Source organism: Periophthalmus magnuspinnatus, chromosome 15, assembly GCF_009829125.3.
Source record: "Periophthalmus magnuspinnatus isolate fPerMag1 chromosome 15, fPerMag1.2.pri, whole genome shotgun sequence".
Lineage (NCBI taxonomy): Eukaryota > Metazoa > Chordata > Actinopteri > Gobiiformes > Gobiidae > Periophthalmus > Periophthalmus magnuspinnatus.
The window spans coordinates 1586067-1607057 of record NC_047140.1 but is presented as its reverse complement, the minus strand read 5'-3'; the positions used below and the strand labels follow the sequence as shown (position 1 = coordinate 1607057).

General features: G+C 38.4%; 2 protein-coding genes across 5 annotated transcripts in view; one reads left to right on the top strand and one right to left on the bottom strand.

The window, feature by feature from the left end:
* LOC117382625 (protein bicaudal C homolog 1-like) overlaps nt 1-17464 on the bottom strand; it is a 65934-nt gene extending 48470 nt beyond the window's left edge. For all 4 annotated transcript variants that reach the window (XM_033979833.2, XM_055227343.1, XM_055227344.1 and 1 more), the window contains exon 1: nt 16981-17464. In XM_033979833.2, coding sequence (XP_033835724.1) covers nt 16981-17173 — 193 coding nt within the window. In that variant the 5' untranslated portion in view covers nt 17174-17464. The remainder of the gene's footprint in view (nt 1-16980) is intronic.
* Nucleotides 17465-20520: 3056 nt separating this feature from the next.
* rgs7a (regulator of G protein signaling 7a) overlaps nt 20521-20991 on the top strand; it is a 71677-nt gene continuing 71206 nt past the window's right edge. Inside the window, exon 1 of the mRNA XM_033980013.2 lies at nt 20521-20767. The gene's annotated coding sequence lies outside the window, so the exon portion shown is untranslated. The remainder of the gene's footprint in view (nt 20768-20991) is intronic.

Here is a 20991-nt window from a genome sequence, read left to right as displayed (position 1 = left end):
AAAGACATCTTCCCTGTCCACAAATGCACAAAGTGCTGACCTTCTGCATGTTTTAGGCTGAAGTACATCTTTGTCACATTGCTCTGTGATTGGTCCGGCCCTATTGCACCAGCGAGGGTACACCAAGATAGATTCTCACAAGTTTGTGAACTCCCAAATATTGTGAGAATCCATTGTTGTGCAAGGTTACTATTGCACCTCACTTTTGTGTGTTTCTCGTGGTTAAATAAATTACTGTGAGAACGTACATTTGCTCTCTCCAGTGATTCTGCAAAGCCAAAAGGAACTGGACAATGGAAATCAAAATTATTGCAATGGAAAATCAAACTAATCCATTATATTAAATGTGTAATTTTCTTCCAAATGTTTCAACCTTCTTCTGACTTCATCTCATGTCAGGGAAAATAAAAAGACGTCAAACTTCTCACTAAACATGTAGTTTTGGCTGCTCTAAGCGGCCAACATTTTAAGGATTGGACCACATTGCCTAGTATGAAAGTGGTGTGTGCGTGAATGATAGGTGGTGGTCGGAGGGGCCGATGGAGCAGATTGGCAGCCTCGCTTCCGTCAGTCTGCCCAAGGGCAGCTGTGGCTACAATAGTAGCTTACCATCACCAAGCGTGGAAATGAATGAATAATGACTATAGTGTAGCGCTTTGAGAGGCTTTGAAAAAGCGCATTACAAGTGTAAGCCATTAATATTATTATTATTACTTACACTACTGCCCCTTATCAAAACAAAGCCCTGAGTGCCAAAGAGAAAATGAAGAACCCCTCTGTGCACAGGTCTATATGCAGTGAGACCTGTTTCATTAGAGATATTGAGACGTTTCACCGCTCATCCAACCAGTTCCTTCAGTTGTCAAGAAGCCACGTGGATGAGCGGCAAACATCTTTTGTCCAGTTGACAGAATTGACAGAATTTTCTTTTGCTATGACTCGTACCTGGACAACTGACAGATTGCACAGACATTATCTGTCCCTCCATGTCATAGCACATAATCTAACTCTTTCTACAGTTTCATGTGATCATATTGAACCACAAACACATTTGTGTGGACGTGTGCAGGTGTGTGCAGGTGTATGCAGGTGTGTGACACTACAGTGCACACGTTCCATATTTGACAGTCATGTACTCAAATCAGTCAGCAGACTTATGTGAAGGGCTGAAATAAACAGTAAACACAGAGTGCTGGGTGTTGTTTGTGTGAAACATAAACACTACATTTCTGTTGGCCTGTGTGGAGATGAGAGGAATCTGAAAGACTACACAAGTGAAACATCAAGTATGTGCACACGCAACTACATCCTGACAACATCCTGATGGCACATCAGCAGCCAACAGGGAGGCGCCACAGCACCCAGAGGAGAGGAGGGGCCATAGCACCCAGAAGAGAGCCCAGAGGAGAGGAGGTGAGGGGCCACAGCACCCAGAGGAGAGGAGGGGCCATAGCACCCAGAGATGAGGAGGGGCCACAGCACCCAGAGGAGTGGAGGTGAGGGGCCACAGCACCCAGAGGAGAGGAGGGACCACAGCACCCAGAGGAGAGCCCAGAGGAGAGGAGGTGAGGGGCCACAGCACCCGGAGGAGAGGAGGGGCCACAGCACCCAGAGGAGAGCCCAGAGGAGAGGAGGTGAGGGGCCACAGCACCCGGAGGAGAGGAGGGGCCACAGCACCCAGAGGAGAGGAGGGGCCACAGCACCCAGAGGAGGTGAGGGGCCACAGCACCCAGAGGAGAGGAGGGGCCACAACACCCAGAGGAGAGGAGGTGAAAGGCCACAGCAGGAGCACCCAGATGAGAACAGGAGCAGCCTGTGAGGGACAGGAGCACCCAAATGAGGACAGGAGCCATGGGTGCTCAGGAGGGGTACAGTCAAATGGATGAATTATTGTCATTCTTGTGTCTAGGTTCAAATACTTTCTCAGTGGAATTTCAATGCAAAACAATGTCACAACTCTGACGACATTACACAAACTTTTTTTCTTCAGATTCTTTTCACCTCATATTGACTGATCACGATTTTGGATTTGATTTTCAAAAACAGTAAAAACGGCTTTCATTATTGATTTAATTAAGAATTAGTGCCATTTAAACACACAAACATGTATAATATTGACAAGGACATTTCACAGTTATATATAATATACAGTTATATATAATGTAATACATACTACACTAAATATTGTGCTTCTTGTGTATAGCATAACTTTTATATTATTACTTTAATTTCCCAACATAACATTTTCTTATTAGTAATACTGATCTCTGAATACATTTTGTAGAGGGACAATAACTCCTCATTTTTCACAATAAAATTATAAAAACTGCACCCAATTACTATTACTGTATATAACAAAGAGCCACCGTACAAGCCAGGCTGGAACAATCTGGTCTTCATTATTTTGTGGAAACTCTGAGTTTGGAGAGATTTTACTGTTTTGACACTGGAGGAATGTAAACAGGGTTGATTTCTACTAGTACTATGACTTAAACACACAACAGTCCAGCAAACAATCAAGTTCATACAGAGACCAGGCCCTATATATTTGGACCAGAATATATAGAAAGTGTATAAGTGGCATATAATATGAGTGAATGCCAGCTGTCAAAATGAATCAATGCATTTCTAAGAGTTAAAGTTCAGTTAAATATAATTGAAACTGAATGGCTGGTTATGGTAGCCTAAAACTTACATTAATTACAAGTTGAGTTGGAGTTTATAATGGAAACACCAGAAAAAAACAGGGTTAGGTTGCAATGCACATAGCAGACTTCAGCTGATTCAACATGCAGCTAATGAGAGTACCCAAGGGATCCGGAACGGAAAATAATTCAGAGAGCAATATACAGGAGACAGGCTATGAAAACATAATATCTGACAACATGCAAGCATCAGTATTGTAATCTATAATGTCTGAAATACTTGTGTTGACTATTATAAAACAAGACAAGCATGCAATGAATGCATGTGATGTTTGCAATATCTCTATGTAGTGTATGAATAAATGGGATTATGAATTATTTACAGAGTGGATAATAAACACCAAACACTAAAATATAATAAAAAATACTAGGCCATCATGTTATACCTATAAAAAGGACTTCAGTAATGATAGGCAGTTTTGTCAGCTGTAGGGAGGTATGTCTCAGAATAGATAACATTGCATCTGTTATTTTCAAATGTACACTTTTACTTTTGGTTCATTCACATTTCATACTTGAAACTCAATTGCAACATTTACAGGTATCTTGGATGGATCTCTAAAATACAGTTGTCCCTCACTATATCGTGTGGTGTCGGATTTTTTTGGGTGCAATTTTGGATGCTTTTTTTTACAGAGTATGAACGTGTATTGTGTTCTGCGTCCTGATTGGCTAAGGGACTGTAGACCATCATCAATCTCCTCTGTGTAGTGTCTCCTGTACAGTACAGAATGCGTTCAGCCAAATTTACACAAATGTTTATATTTATATTTCTCAGGTCTTGATCTTTGGTTTCATTCTATAATACTGTTTTTTTATCTACAAATGTTTGAACTTTGAGAGTGTTTAAACAAGAGAGAAATGTGAGGAAATATTAATACCTGTCTGAGAAAAGTGTATAAAGTGTGAGGTGAGGGGTTTTACAGCCTTAAAACATACATAATAATTGTAAAAAATAAAGCTGACTACTTTTGCCTATTGTGGGTTTAGAACGTAGTCCCCGTGATAAACAAGGGATCACTGTATTGTCCAATTTTAATAATTGAGATAACAAAAAATATTAAGAAATTCAATTTTGTCAATATCATCTATCCCTTATGTAAGCTCTTATTCATTTTATCCTTTAAATAAACTATAGCCATTTAACTTAAGTAGCCCTGAAAGGAAAACAGTTAAGTGGCTGTCAGTCCTGGGAGCCCTTTGTTTTACAATGGGAGCTGCTCTCATCAGCCGAGCTTTAATGCCTAGACACTTAGACACTTAGTTGTACAAGTGTATCACCTTACAGCTGACAAGGGCTCACAGCTGCGGGACAGAATGAGAACAGGCAAATCCAAATCTTGAATCTCTCTCTGACTTCAACACACTTTTTAGGCACGTTGGCAACAAAACAGAACTCTTAATGGGCAAAAAAACCTGTCGACTTCTCACAGACGACAGAACTGTGCTATCTAATCAGTGTGAGGGGCTGGAGGGAGAGCTGCAGAGTAAGTAGCTGTCTGCTTTATGTGATCACATGTAAGCCATGCCAGGAAAGCAACTTTAGCTTTCAGCGCTGGCCTTTTCTATCAGAGTCCTCATATTTCAGATAGTAAACCAAGGAAAACAAGGCTATATGTAATGTTTTGCTCTGAAGATATGTCCAACTTCATCAATTGTTCGTCTTTGCAAGAAAAGTCCAGCTCTCCCCAGTATTATGTAAAATCATTTTTTTTTGTTTTCTACCATGTTATAACATTGTTCCCTCATCAAAAACTGGCCTGCAGAGGTTATAGATGTCATTCATGCATGTTTTAGTAATTTAACGATCTCTCCTGGGCCTTACTCAAATCCTCCTTACGGCTGGCTGTAAGATTCAGTCCAATGCTCCGCCCACAAACTTAGGTCACCCATGCTCCCACATGACAGTTCTCCATAAATATACAAAAACATGATAGAAAACTGTACACTATGACTGGACAAACCTGATGCAATGTGCAGTAGTTTCGTTAGTGGGATGCAGCTGATTGTGTTGTGATAGTGCTCTGAAGGGGGAGGGACTTAGCACAGAAAGCAAAGTGAGGGACGACTCAGAGCGTTAAAAATTAAACTTACAAAACAAGATAATACATGTTACTTTCGGCGAATATAGCATTTTTAAAACAATAAAGGGAAAGATGGTGGATCTAAATATGTTATGTGTTACAATTAATACCCCACATAAGTAAAATACCCCCTCTTTAATACCACAAAGAAGTAAAATACCCCTCTTTAATACCACAAAGAAGTAAAATACCCCTCTTTAATATCCTATAGAAGTAAAATATCCCTCTTTAATACCCCAAAGAAGTAAAATAGTCTCTCTTTAATACCACAAAGAAGTAAAATACCCCTCTTTAATACCACAAAGAAGTAAAATACCCCTCTTTAATATCCTATAGAAGTAAAATACCCCTCTTTAATATCCTATAGAAGTAAAATACCCCTCTTTAATACCCCAAAGAAGTAAAATACTCTCTCTTTAATACCACAAAGAAGTAAAATACCCCTCTTTAATACAACAAAGAAGTAAAATACCCCTCTTTAATACCACAAAGAAGTAAAATACCCCTCTTTAATACCACAAAGAAGTAAAATACCCCTCTTTAATATCCTATAGAAGTAAAATACCCCTCTTTAATACCCCAAAGAAGTAAAATACTCTCTCTTTAATACCACAAAGAAGTAAAATACCCCTCTTTAATACCACAAAGAAGTAAAATACCCCTCTTTAATACAACAAAGAAGTAAAATACCCCTCTTTAATACCCCATAGAAGTAAAATACCTCCTCTTTAATACCCCATAGAAGTAAAATACCTCCACTTTAATACCCCATAGAAGTAAAATACCCCCTCTTTAATACCCCATAGAAGTAAAATACTCCCCCTTTAATACCCCACATAAGTAAAATAATCCCTCTTTAATACCCCATAGAAGTAAAATACCCCCTCTTTAATACCCCATAGAAGTAAAATACCCCCTCTTTAATACCCCACAGAAGTAAAATACCCCCTCTTTAATACCCCATAGAAGTAAAATACCAGCTGATTGTGTTGTGATAGTGCTCTGAAGGGGGAGGGACTTAGGGAAAATTAAACTTACAAAACAAGATAATACATGTTACTTTCGGCAAATATAGCATTTTTAAAACAATAAAGGGAAAGATGGTGGATCTAAATATGTTATGTGTTACAATTAATACCCCACATAAGTAAAATACCCCCTCTTTAATACCACAAAGAAGTAAAATACCCTCTCTTTAATACCACAAAGAAGTAAAATACCCCTCTTTAATGTCCTATAGAAGTAAAATACCCCCTCTTTAATACGACAAAGAAGTAAAATACCCCTCTGTAATACCACAAAGAAGTAAAATACCCCTCTTTAATACCACAAAGAAGTAAAATACCCCTCTTTAATACCCCAAAGAAGTAAAATACCCTCTCTTTAATACCACAAAGAAGTAAAATACCCTCTCTTTAATACCACAAAGAAGTAAAATACCCCTCTTTAATGTCCTATAGAAGTAAAATACCCCCTCTTTAATACGACAAAGAAGTAAAATACCCCTCTGTAATACCACAAAGAAGTAAAATACCCCTCTTTAATACCACAAAGAAGTAAAATACCTCTCTTTAATATCCTATAGAAGTAAAATACCCCTCTTTAATACCACAAAGAAGTAAAATACCCTCTCTTTAATACCACAAAGAAGTAAAATACCCCTCTTTAATACCACAAAGAAATAAAATACCCCTCTTTAATACCACAAAGAAATAAAATACCTATCTTTAATACCACAAATAAGTAAAATACCCATCTTTAATATCCCATAGAAGTAAAATACCCCTCTTTAATATCCTATAGAAGTAAAATACCCCTCTTTAATACCCCAAAGAAGTAAAATACCCCTCTTTAATACCACAAAGAAGTAAAATACCCCTCTTTAATATCCCATAGAAGTAAAATACCCCCTCTTTAATACCACAAAGAAGTAAAATACCCCTCTTTAATATCCCATAGAAGTAAAATACCCCTCTTTAATACCAAAAAGAAGTAAAATACCCCCTCTTTAATACCCCATAGAAGTGAAATACCCCCTTTTTAATTCCAAAGAAGTAAAATACCCCCTCTTTAATACCACCAAGAAATAAAATACCTCCTCTTTAATACCTCATAGAAGTAAAATACTCCCCCTTTAATACCCCATAGAAATAAAATACCCCCTCTTTAATACCCCATAGAAGTAAGATACCCCCTCTTTAATACCCCATAGAAGTAAAATACCCCCTCTTTAATACCCCATAGAAGTAAAATACCCCCTCTTTAATACCCCATAGAAGTAAAATACCCCCTCTTTAATACCCCATAGAAGTAAAATACCTCCTCTTTAATACACCATGGAAGTAAAATACTCCCCCTTTAATACCCCATAGAAGTAAAATACCACCTGATTGTGTTGTGATAGTGCTCTGAAGGGGGAGGGACTTAGCACAGAAAGCAAAGTGAGGGACAACTCAGAGCGTTAAAAATTAAACTTACAAAACAAGATAATACATGTTACTTTCGGCAAATATAGCATTTTTAAAACAATAAAGGGAAAGATGGTGGATCTAAATATGTTATGTGTTACAATTAATACCCCACATAAGTAAAATACCCCCTCTTTAATACCACAAAGAAGTAAAATACCCCTCTTTAATGTCCTATAGAAGTAAAATACCCCCTCTTTAATACCACAAAGAAGTAAAATACCCCTCTGTAATACCACAAACAAGTAAAATACCCCTCTTTAATACCACAAAGAAGTAAAATACCCCTCTTTAATATTCTATAGAAGTAAAATACCCCTCTTTAATACCCCAAAGAAGTAAAATACCCTCTCTTTAATACCACAAAGAAGTAAAATACCCCTCTTTAATGTCCTATAGAAGTAAAATACCCCCTCTGTAATACCACAAAGAAAAAATACCCCTCTTTAATACCACAAAGAAGTAAAATACCCCTCTTTAATACCACAAAGAAGTAAAATACCCCTCTTTAATATCCTATAGAAGTAAAATACCCCTCTTTAATACCCCAAAGAAGTAAAATACCCTCTCTTTAATACCACAAAGAAGTAAAATACCCCTCTTTAATACCACAAAGAAGTAAAATACCCCTCTTTAATATCCCATAGAAGTAAAATACCCCCTCTTTAATACCACAAATAAGTAAAATACCCCCTCTTTAATATCCCATAGAAGTAAAAATACCCCCTCTTTAATACCACAAAGAAGTAAAATACCCCTCTTTAATATCCCATAGAAGTAAAATACCCCTCTTTAATACCAAAAAGAAGTAAAATACCCCCTCTTTAATACCCCATAGAAGTGAAATACCCCCTCTTTAATTCCAAAGAAGTGAAATACCCCCTCTTTAATACCACCAAGAAATAAAATACCTCCTCTTTAATACCTCATAGACGTAAAATACTCCCCCTTTAATACCCCATAGAAATAAAATACCCCCTCTTTAATACCCCATAGAAGTAAGATACCCCCTCTTTAATACCCCATAGAAGTAAAATACCCCCTCTTTAATACCCCATAGAAGTAAAATACCCCCTCTTTAATACACCATAGAAGTAAAATACTCCCTCTTTAATACACCACAGAAGTAAAATACTCCCCCTTTAATACCCCATAGAAGTAAAATACCTCCTCTTTAATACACCATAGAAGTAAAATACCTCCTCTTTAATACACCATAGAAGTAAAATACCTCCTCTTTAATACCCCATAGAAGTAAAATACCTCCTCTTTAATACCCCATAGAAGTAAAATACCTCCTCTTTAATACACCATAGAAGTAAAATACCTCCTCTTTAATACCCCATAGAAGTAAAATACCTCCTCTTTAATACACCATAGAAGTAAAATACCTCCTCTTTAATACACCATAGAAGTAAAATACCTCCTCTTTAATACCCCATAGAAGTAAAATACCCCCTCTTTAATACCCCATAGAAGTAAAATACCTCCTCTTTAATACCCCATAGAAGTAAAATACCCCCTCTTTAATACCGCATAGAAGTAAAATACCTCCTCTTTAATACCCCATAGAAGTAAAATACTCCCTCTTTAATACACCACAGAAGTAAAATACTCCCCCTTTACATACCCCATAGAAGTAAAATATCTCCTCTTTAATACACCATAGAAGTAAAATACCTCCTCTTTAATACACCATAGAAGTAAAATACCTCCTCTTTAATACCCCATAGAAGTAAAATACCTCCTCTTTAATACACCATAGAAGTAAAATACCTCCTCTTTAATACCCCATAGAAGTAAAATACCTCCTCTTTAATACACCATAGAAGTAAAATACCTCCTCTTTAATACCCCATAGAAGTAAAATACCTCCTCTTTAATACACCATAGAAGTAAAATACCTCCTCTTTAATACACCATAGAAGTAAAATACCTCCTCTTTAATACCCCATAGAAGTAAAATACCCCCTCTTTAATACCCCATAGAAGTAAAATACTCCCTCTTTAATACCCCATAGAAGTAAAATACCTCCTCTTTAAGTTGGTGGGATTGTTAATCAGCAGAAAGGTTGGAATTTTTGTTATTCTTTATATGTTTGCATGTATAATTCTGAGATAATGTCAATGTTTAATCCTTTTATGTTATTAATGTTGTCATGCTATGAAAATTTCAAACTTAATTTCAATACTAACCATGATAAAAAAAAACAACTAAAAAAAACAACACAGATTTATTAGTCAATGGAATGTCATTTTCAACAGTGATCTGCAAAGGTTCACAAGCTCCAAATTTTTGTTTTTCAAATGATTGTCTTTCTGGTTTGGATGTTATTATTAAAACATATTTTATCTCCCGGGCAAATAAATAAACCACTTTAACAAAATGACAGAAATGACAGACACTTCTTTTCAGAGCCCAGAGTAAAACACGCCACACACTGCACTCTCTGACCCCTGAGGTAGGCTCGACAATGATGCAGAACTAACAACATTTCAATACCACTTTTGGGGTTTGAGTATTTTTACATAAATCATATGTTCAAAGATATAAAGTGACTATCTGAAAAATACAACTACACTCAATGTTGAATGTGAAGTTTAAAAAAAATAAAATTTGTTCCATAAATGGTGCTGGAGTACTGCGCTGTGTTTTGGTTATCAGCTCTTCTCTCGTGTGTCAGTGCGAGGGCATTACACAATATGGTACATTACTGGTGCCTGGTATCTACTGTGTGGATCCCCCATGGAGCTCAGGGAGGCATTCTCACACGACTGACACATTAAGAAATCATTTTAAATTAATCTGCATTTACATCATACCATTCCCTCTCCCCTTCTTTCCTCGATTACGGGATAAAGTTACTCAACCTCTGAGTTTATGTAAAACCAGTTATGTATCTTTCCAAGCGTTCTTATGTTATGTTTACTGAAAGTTATAGTCCACTTTTAGAAGATGTAATTTTACACTTGGAAAAGGAGTGGAATATAAAAACATCTGGGCAGTCTGTTGGCTACAGCACTTTTTACAACCCGAAGCACTAAAAAGACCTCTGCAAAGGCATTTCTGCAACATTATTTTCCAAAAGGTGCACTGTGTGACATTTATGATGGAGGGCACACCACCTGCTTGTCACCATGGAGATGTTAGCGCTTTGCCAGGACTCTTCCAGTCTGGCATTAAACTTATCTATATTATCTATTGTCATGGAGACAAGCAGATGGCACTAACAGGCTGAATAGATATGTCTAATGCCAGAAATATCACGCAGTGTAACTTTAATGTCTCATGCAGAATTAGAGACAAGTAGGTGGTAATTTTATTCAGTAATAGTAATTTCTTCCCACATGGATATGCACAAACCATCATGTGTATACCACTGGAAAAAAAAATACAAAAAAATAACTTTGTCCTTGTACAAACCTTACGGCCATGTTTAAGCTGTATGTGACCATTACTTTATGTATATTGCTCAATCATTGTACTCATTTAAGAAAGAAAATTCTCACTTCTTCCAGTTCATCAGACTGCATTTTGGGAAGTAGAGTCCACCTGATAATGTAGCCTGTGTTACACATTGGAAGTTCCATTTAAATATATTATATCACATGAGCGGGGATGCCCAAAGGCTCCAATTACAACATGGCAGGGAGAAATTTCCATTTAAAGTACCTACACTCGCACACATAAAAAACTGCATAACACACCATTGCACTTTATTAAACGTCTTGCCCTTGGCGTGGCTGTAGAATCACACTCCCCTCTCTACCCCAGCCTCAGGTGGAGATCATTCTCACCAGGCTTAGGCCCACATCCAAACGGTACACTTATAAAAATGTCTGCCGCCCCAATCAAGGCCAGTGGAGCGAAAACGCCAGATTGTACTAGATGTTGAATGAATAGAGAACAACAAACCCAAGACTCGAGGTTCTCCGAAGATAAACACGGAAAGCTCTCGGGATAGGGGGCGGCTACAGTCCAGCTCATGCTCGGACGTCCTGAAATGATAAGTGTATATGCCTTGTGCGTGTTCTAAAATAGCAACCACAAACCAGACAGAATGTAAATCTGCACTTTGAAAAGCTCTTTAAAAAAACAGGTATTCATTTTACAGTACAGAAATGGGTCAACACTGTAGCCCCACTTGGACCACTGAAACACGACTCCCACTTTTTATTTTCCTCAGTAATGAATTACAGGTTTTTCCGCCAACCGAAGCTCAATTATGTTACAGCTCCTGAAAGCTCCATCGTGCCCAGGAAGAAAGAATTTGGTGGGTAAGCAAACTTGAATAGAATTGTTTAATTGTATCAGCGTGTTTCTGAAAAATTTCGAGGGGAAAAGAGAGAAGAGAAGAAAGTGGAGGTGGTAGAAGCCAGAGCCCTGAACTGAAGTAAATGATCCGAATGGTGTTACAACGATAGCTCTGGTGTGGTTGGGCTTAACGTATAGCATCAGGTTAGGAAGGGCATCCAGACTACATCCAGCATAGGGGCCTGCTTTTTGTCAGTTATTGAATATGGCGGTGTGTAAATAAAGGACTAGTATTTGTTGTGGTACAAACAAGTCAGACCACATTAGAGAAAATCTAGTTGAAATTTTTCATCATCATTCACATGTTTATCTTCCATTATTCCTGTGAGGAGTCGTGGGTGGTCAGGGCGAGCTGCTGATCTGAAACATCAGACCAAGAAAGTAGTAAGTCACTAGGCTGAAACGATGGCTACAAGTCACATTTCTCACCTTGGGCTCTAAAGTTTTGAAGTCTCTAAAACAACAGTATCGTAAATCACAATAAAATCGATAATCACACACTAATCAATACTAAAACTACTATGAAAGTTTTAATCTGGAAACTAGGTACTATTTAAACAAGTATCAATACTGAAGAAATTAAACAAATAGAACAAATTTAGACCCTCTATCAGATGTAGTTTCACAAGATTATATTAACAAAAGTGCTATTATTTTGTATAGTTCTACTGAAACAGAGTTTGGAATTATCGTAACCAACAACTTCATACATTTTGTTTATGGACCATTTCTAAATTATACCAAAATGGTGCTATATAAATAATTAATTATTCCTTTATATTACAAGCTTTAGGGAACACACTTGCAGAGAACTCCAAACCACAATATGTACCTTGTATCAGTCACAAGCCTGGACAAATGAGAGGTCAGTCAGGACATTTCACCAAAGAGTGGTCCAAACTTCACCAGTCATTTAGTACAAGGTCGTCCATCTAAACTATAATATACAAAATCCACAGGAAACCTCAGGAACAATACTGTCTTTAGATGTGGTATTTTTGCTTGTTTTTGTAAATTGCTTGCTATTAGTCATGTCTAAAGAGTGGTTTTAAGATTATATGCAAACATCACAGACTACTCCTTTAGAGGATGGATTTCAGTCTAAGAAGAGATTTTCCATTTTACTCTTGGCTTTGTTTGTGGTTTTCCATGCCTTCGCTTCTACTATATATTTAATTGAGAATTTGGAGAGAGTTTTTATAACATGAAATCTTTATCAAAACTACTTACAAAAGACATCAATGCTTTAAACTATACAATTGTGGTGCTCAGTTTTAAAGAAGTAGGTCAGTGTTATGTCTAGGGAAAGTCTGACAAGTCCAAGTGGATCCTGGAGAAGCTGGAACAACAGAGCAGTGTTTGAAGATCCAAAGGAGAGCACAGGCCTGCAGCACATTCCCCTCCAGATACTCACTTCCTGTAGGAGCCTTACTCAGCACTGAGGAGGAAGACCACGATGGAGTCTGCACACTTTTGCTTAAGGAAAGTGGGGTTTGCTTCCATAGGGATTTATTTAACCACAGCATTGCACTTAAGTTATTACGGTTATATTTTTAGAACAGCAGATGAAGATTTTGTCAGAATTAACAAGCAAAACACTGTGTTTGGAGTAGACGTTAGTATACGTATTTATGTTTTTACATTTGGTGTTTTGCCAAGACACACACCGACAGCCTGCGGTGGGGCAAGTTTGACCACTAACCGACGTCCTGCTGTTGGGTGAACAGTTGACCTAATGTACCATTGTTACCCCATCAATTTAAACTAAACATTATTATTATTAATATTGAGTATATGCTATTTATAATGACACATGACAGAAAATACTTATGCAGTAAACTTCCCTTCTTAAGAGTATAAAGTGATATTTGTGCACTTCTGTGGGCCATTTTACAGACACTTCACATGTGCGCTGGATTTGCACAATATATTCTAATATTATTATGGGGGTACTTCATACTGTCACCCAACTCAAAGTGAAAGTGTATTATGAAAGATTTTTATGCCAATGAACCAAGAACATAATCTTCCCTGCACCACTACAAATGACAGTATATTGGCCTGGTAAACACAGTAACTGAGGATTGTTTAATTCAAGAGTGGAAATGATTATAAACTAACAATTATTACATATGTTGCAATTTTGTTATAACCTTAACTAACAAACTATTCAAACAACAGGTAAAAAAGAAAAAAAAAAACACCAACTCTTTCAGTCTCTTAGTGGTAAATAGGAGTAAAGAGTTTCAACAAAGTGAAATACCTGTATTTACTCTGTCGTGTGTGACTGCCTTACCATTGTGAGACAAAGCTACCCAATAATAGCATGTGGTTTGGAAACAGGAAAACAAATTAGTTGAATGAAGAAAATGATTCACTTAGCCTAATTGTAGGTTGTGGTGGCAGTTACCCTGCAAGAGTGTTGTTAAAATGCATGGACAGAGTCGGAGGAGCATGAGGACAGGCCCACTGTCCTTATGGAAATCCCACTGCACTACTGCAGGACCATGGAGAGACAACATCACAGCTCTGTACAAGTGGTGGGTCAAATAAGTCACATTTCATTTTACGTTAATCATTCTTCTAGGATTACTTTAGAATGAGTTTAAATTAATAAGCACTTTCATCAGAATAATTGTATTTATCTAAAAATAATTTTTGCCCATGCCTTTAAATATACTTGAATAAAACATAGCTATGCCCCCCTCATCCCCATAGCCTATACTCTACAGTGAAATATTCTTACTTTACTTTAAAAAAGAAAATCTTAACAACTTACAACAAATAAATACATTTAATCTGTTTAAATAACAACTGCAGTACACTAGTACATCACATACATACATTGTGTTTTTTTTAATCCTTTCTTCTATTATTTTAATTCAAACCTTTTCCCCCATAATTTAGTGCTATATCTGGCAAATCCTATCCAGCTGTCAAAATTAAATTAACGATCTATCTTACAGTAGCAACCCTCCTCAGTACATTTGTTTCTTCTCTCCCCACCTCTGGCCTGCACCTTGCACCAATAAAATGCTCAATTTGGACAATCAGCAGTGGTGAAAATGTTACTTCTTTCCCACAGTGCCATCCTGAACACAAAAGGGGGAGCTGGGGTCTCTTTGCGCACATAAAAGTATCTTTCAAGCTTTCAGCAGCATGTCAGGGTCTCCAGGCCATTAACTGGTGACTCCTATTCCCGTGTGCCAGGAGGACGGCTGTAAACCTCAGAAACCTCTGCTCCTGCCAGCACAAAATCTGCTAAAGACAATAAATCTGGAATCACAGCTAACCAGTTCATAGTTTCCATTTGGTTGTGGAGCAAAAGAGTGAGTCAAATATGAATTGTTGCGCAGAGCAAATGCCAATAAGTCAACAGTTAATCTCCACCTGGATCTACTTGAACATGGGAATTCCCTCACTATATATGCCTCATGCTTCACTGATGCACTACATGACATCATTCATTCATGGTGGGGTTATAAACACACACATCTTTGCACACTGAAGTGTCTGATATGATCACACTTATACTCAGAAACAGTACCTTCAGGATCGCATAGTGACATCATGTATTTGTAATGTTTTTCAGTTCATCAGGCTTACTTTGGGAATGGCCTGAATTGTATAAAATGCAATATGTTTTCTTTTTTTAAGGAACAATGCACATGACCAACATACAAGAGGAAATGTGACTGTATCAGGTTATTATGTAGTAAAGTTGCTTCAGTCCTTGGACTGGATGATGTTAAAGAAAATACATGCCAGTAAAATACAATTTGTACAATTAATCCCTCATCCAGTCAATATGTTTCATAAAACATGTGGATGATGCTCAGTGAACAAAGGCGAGTCACAGCTGTCAACATCTAGAATGAGAGAGGCGTAGGAGTTTACACGTTTACACTTCTTCCTACTCCTTTTTCAACATAATTGTCCTACTACACAATGTGTACCATAATCTTTCATGTTGGTAAAACTAGTAAAAACACTTCATAGTATCACTCACATTCTCACACTATTAACATACATATGAATTTTGAAATGTCTACACTTGCCTGTCAAGTACCATTTTTTCTACTGTTTAACATCTTCTAGCAATACTTTGTTTCATCCTGAACTAACATGAAGTGTTAAGCATAATATAAATGGCTTGCAAGAAAGAGTAAGTAACCTGTCCGCATACTTTAATTCCCACTGACACATTCTTACTGTTTATCAGCAGTCTCAGATTAATATGTATAAGTCTGTCCTCTATAGCTGTAGCAAAATAAACAAAGATAACTAACAGAACATGTTTCAGGATATTTTCTTAAGGCCAGGGGTCAAAGGTCAGAGTAGTTTCACAGTTGAGAAAGAGCAGAGCTTAAAACTCCACTGAATATACAGCACTGCTTTCTATACTGTAGACTCAATGTCAACACATATGTGATACAAATAAAAGCAAATAATAATGCCCTTGTCCAAATATCCAGGCATAGTTAATTGTACTAGATAAACATATACTCCTGACTCTGACCCAATATTTGCTTTACTTATAAATGCCAATAAATGACTTTTTTTTTTTTTTTTTTTTTTTTTTATCTGCATTTGCTATCATTAAAGTTGGTGTGATTGTGATGTATATTTATTTTAGTCCCATGTGTTGTTGTGACATGCCTAGATACAAAGTCATGAAGTGTAAAGCATGTAATAGTAGATACTACGTAGTTGATAGTACTAGCACATTGATATACTTGTGCATACATTGATGTGCGGGGCTATGGTATGTCCTAGTGTCATCTGGAGGGCCGCTCTCTGGTTATGTTGTTTTCCTGGAAGAGTTTGGGATGACATGGAGCAGTGAGGAATGTACAGAGAAGCCGAGCAAGAACCAGGATATTCTCCAGGGGACGGCGTGTAAGCAACATGTGTGTCAGGCCAAAGGTGAAAGACGCTTAAGAGGACGCTTAAATAACAAGTATGCCAAAATGTAGTCACAAAATATCGAGAGCAAGGGAGTCTGTAAGAAGATTCCTGGTTATTACTGCCTGCAAAACTGCATCAGTGGGAACGACACCAAATCAAACATACCTTCAAAATAATTGATAAGAGCATAATAGATGATATTATATTTGGTGTACACCCTTACTATTCTTCTAGCTCAGATATTCACTAAATCTTGTTTTCTAGATAATTGCCACTTTTGCAACACTCGTGTAGCTCGTGGCTGTGGCTAATTGAAAGTGCACAGAGGGGAACTGACGCTTTTAATTGGCTCAGCTTAATTGATTTCCTGGTGATCACGTGCCGACCGCGTTCACATTTCGGACTTTTAAGATTTAAGATTGAGCACATTATTGTAAGTAAACTTGTGATTGAAAGATTAGATAAAAGTTTATACACACAAGTATAAATAGTATTTTTACCGAGTAGCATGACCTCCAGCTTCTTCCGGTCCACTCGAAACCTCTCCTCCATCCACTCCGGGTCGGGTAATGGATGAGGTCCGCTCAGGTCCTCCTCGGAGCCGGGCAGAGGAGAGTCTGTGCTCCTCTCGCTGTTGGAGCCCTGGTCCGACTGCTGCAAATACCCGCTCAAAGTGTCGCACTGAGCAGCCATCGCGCCGCGCAGCAACTGCTCCAGCGGCCGCTGCGGGTGATTCAGAGTCGAGCTGGGTGAAGACAACTGGCAGGCGCAACTTCTCAAGACACAACAGGAGCTTTTATTCCGTCCCTTCGTCGTGCTGTGCGGGCATATTGCAGCGGGTCCTTTCTCTGCAACAGTTTTCTAAAAATATGTGATTATCTCCATCGGTTTTCTTCTTCAGAGATGTCTAGGGACGCGCTGGACCGTTAGCTGAAAGTAGAGGACTTCTGTGCGCTGCAAACACCAACCAACTCTCCGGGAAAGTTTCACGTGTCAACATGCAAAAAAGAGAGAAGAAAAAAAGCCTCGACTCCTCCCAGGCGCTGTTTTTTGGAGTTCTACTTCCCCCTGGGCTCACAAGAAGGACATTTTAACTTTTTATACAGTCCTGTATGTTTTTACCAAGTTTGTTTTAAGTAAATAGTAGGCTACAGTTTTACGCACGGCTTAAAGAGAGAGATTTGCCATCTACATCATAAAGTTATCATGTGCCTTATGCCTCTTTACCCTGCCTTTTCCACACTCGTCTTTATCAGCTCTTAAAGGAAACACTAGACATCCTGCGTCTGGCCGAAGGGAAGCAATTCAGGAAGGACAAACCAAAACAAACTGACCTCATGTGCGCAGATGAAACGATGCCACGAGCACCAGAAAAGACGTCTTTTTTATAAGGCTTTTGGTTTGATTTCCATGCTGTGCTCAACATCTTTTATTGATTTATATCCTTGTTAAACGTCAGGGCCTCGGGTTATCATAATGTAAAGCTCTTTCTATTGCCTACAAAGCTGACACGTTTGCGTGTCTATATATTTTAATACCAGGAGAGGCATACTGCTTTTTGCCTTTACGCAGCTGGAGATGGCATGGACTAAAGTGGAGGGTGTTGGGCTGAAGCTTTCAGTGTCTTTCAGTGAAGTTAATGCAGCTTCTAACTAGAAGTTTGGAATTACCAATCACAATAATAAAATGCAATGTGGAATTTCCCATAATAGGCTCTGCAGAACCAATAATTGGCAAGCATACCACAGAGGGCTACAGGGAACAGTTTGGGTTGAGACGTCCCATAGATTTCAAGTTTAAGGCAACTGGCGCCATCTAGTGGAGACTTATAGCTTTAACAACTTTGTATGCAAATAATGAATAATAGAAATAGAATAATGTCATGTACTGTAAAACCAAATGTGACTTTATAATTCAAATCTGATTCTCACATTGCTTATGCATTTGTCCATTCTCTTGATATGGCCATGGGCAAAATCACTGTGCATTGACCAGTGGCCAGTGTAAAGATAATTGTTTGTATCCTTACTGTGACCTGTTTTTAAAATATTTTTTATAGATGTTAGGAGTCTCTGGAGCCAGTGGAACATATGAATCAGAGTCATCAAAAAGAAAATACATGACAAACCTGAAGAAGATGAACAGAGGATGTCAGTGTGAATGTTTCCTAATCGAATCTAAGGTTATTAGTTCTACTTATGTGTGCGAGGTGTGAGTGATCTGAAGTGTATCACAATATGTTCATATTGTCTCAGCACATGGCAAACTGCATGTTTTGGTTATAAAGGCCAGTTGTTACTACCTGTCTGTGTTTGGATGCTACACATAGGTAAAGTATGGAGTACAGTAACTAATTAATTTAATTTGTTGGCATGGATACGGCCCCCTCACAGAGGGTCACAGCATGTTTTATAGTGAAAACATGTTTTCCAATTGTAACAAACAACTCTTTCAATTTATTTTTTTTTCTATTTCTGAAGAAATGCTTATATGTGATGCCAAAACAAAATATTATAATTTTTAAAGTTAAGCTTTTTAACAGCATTAATGTAAGGTCCTGACAGCTGACAGCCAAAACATCACTCACACCTGTCCTCAAAGGCACTGTTACACACGTTCACCAATGTGAAAAGGAGTTGCATCCTTAGTACTTTCTCTTGTCTAGTTTCTAGTTGCGTGCAATGTGTGGATCATTTGGACTGGAGTTGCTCACCAAAATGCTCACGACAAAATACCAAAAGGATCAGACACAATGTTTTCAACTAGTACGTAAAAAGCTGAGTGAAAAGTGGCAGTGAGAAATATGGGTTTCTGTGAGTTTGTCTCCAATGACATTTATAAATCATTACACACACTCCCAAGGAAAAAGCAGATATTGTGTTTGATTTTTTCCCCCTATACAACTAGCCATAATATTACATGTTGCAGGACACTGTAGGACACCACATGTGTAAACTCGAGGATGGACCAGTGATTGCTCAGTCCCTAACACTTAAGCACTAACCTGCCCTGGGACACAATGACAGATGGTTTAACTTCTCCAACCTCCACAAAACACAGTGTTTTGCCAAAGGGCGAGAATGATATAATATGAACAATAGTAATAATAAGGTAATGAAATGAAAATGAAGTGGCGAAATAGATTATAAATAGAAATGTGGGCTAATTGACATTCTGGTAATTACATGAGTAAAATAGCTTAAAAAGACAATTATTGATTTATTGATCAATAATCCTGATATTGATCTGAGACCATTATTGATCAGGTAATATACAATTGCTCAGAGGCTGCAGGAGCATGGCCTTAGGCCTGATATTAGTGTCAGTGTGCAAAGTGAGGTTCAGCTCTAAGAGTCCAGTTGACTGGCCCTCTGCCCTGTGCCCTGTGGAGGGGGAAGCAGACAGATGCGTGCAGACAGATAGGCTCCAGTACATATGGAGAAAGGCCACATCTGTGATGTTTCACGCCTCAGCTGCTGTATATACCTCCAGCCACGAACACCATCAAATTACGAGCTTAACGTTTATTTATATCTGTATTGTTTCAAAGCGCATGCAAAAATATCACATGCAGCACAACATAAAGTGGCACATTCGTGATAATCTTTACGCACGCACTTTTACGTTTTCCACACGCTGGAAATGATATGCAAATAGCCAGGGAAAATGCTTAATAATACCTGATTGATTTAGTGTCAACAAAGCCTGACATAATTTAAGTAAAACATGTATTTACTGTCGCTCATTAGCTGAATTAACTGGAATATTGTGTCATTTTAATATTTTCTTGAGACAGAAGCACAATCATTTCTTTAAATTACACCCCCTGCATTTGGATAATAGACAGGCTAATAAGACAGTGGCCCTTTCTCTTCTGACAACGCTTTCATCTTCCATTTTACGCAGTAGTCTGGAGCAGTGCTATTTGGGCTGAACGTCTCCAAAACAGGGTTGTAATTTATTCCTCACACGCTATTGCTCATGGATCGATGCGCGCTCACGAGGCCTAGGCTTTTGCGGCGGCGCGCACGTGCTGCTCAGGAGCATCGTAGAGAGAGGGAGAGAAAGAGAGGGAGAGAGAAACACAGAAACCGAAACACGGCCAGCGATACAGAGAGGGAACCAAAGCAAGTGTCCAGCGAATGTCAGCCGCGTCCTGCCGCCGCCAATGCTCTGTCCTCGCATTCCTGTGTGTGCCACCTGACACGGTTTAAAGCGCCACAGAGGAACAGACGCGCACCTCCTCGGCTACGAACCACGAGTCCTCAAGCGGGCTGCGTTGATCAGGTGAGCCCCTCTCTGTGCTGTCCTCCCCTCCCCGTGTCCACCGTCTCCTTGCCCTCGGAGCGTTTCCCTCGTGGTTTAGTCCGGTAACTGTCCGAGGTGCTGAAGCGGACGGCCGCGTGCGCTTTGAGGAAACACCACGGCCTCACGCTGCGAGCACGTCCATCCATGACTTCGATGTTTGGTTGCTATAGGCTCCTTAGTGTTGCAGACTTCCCCTCAAGGAT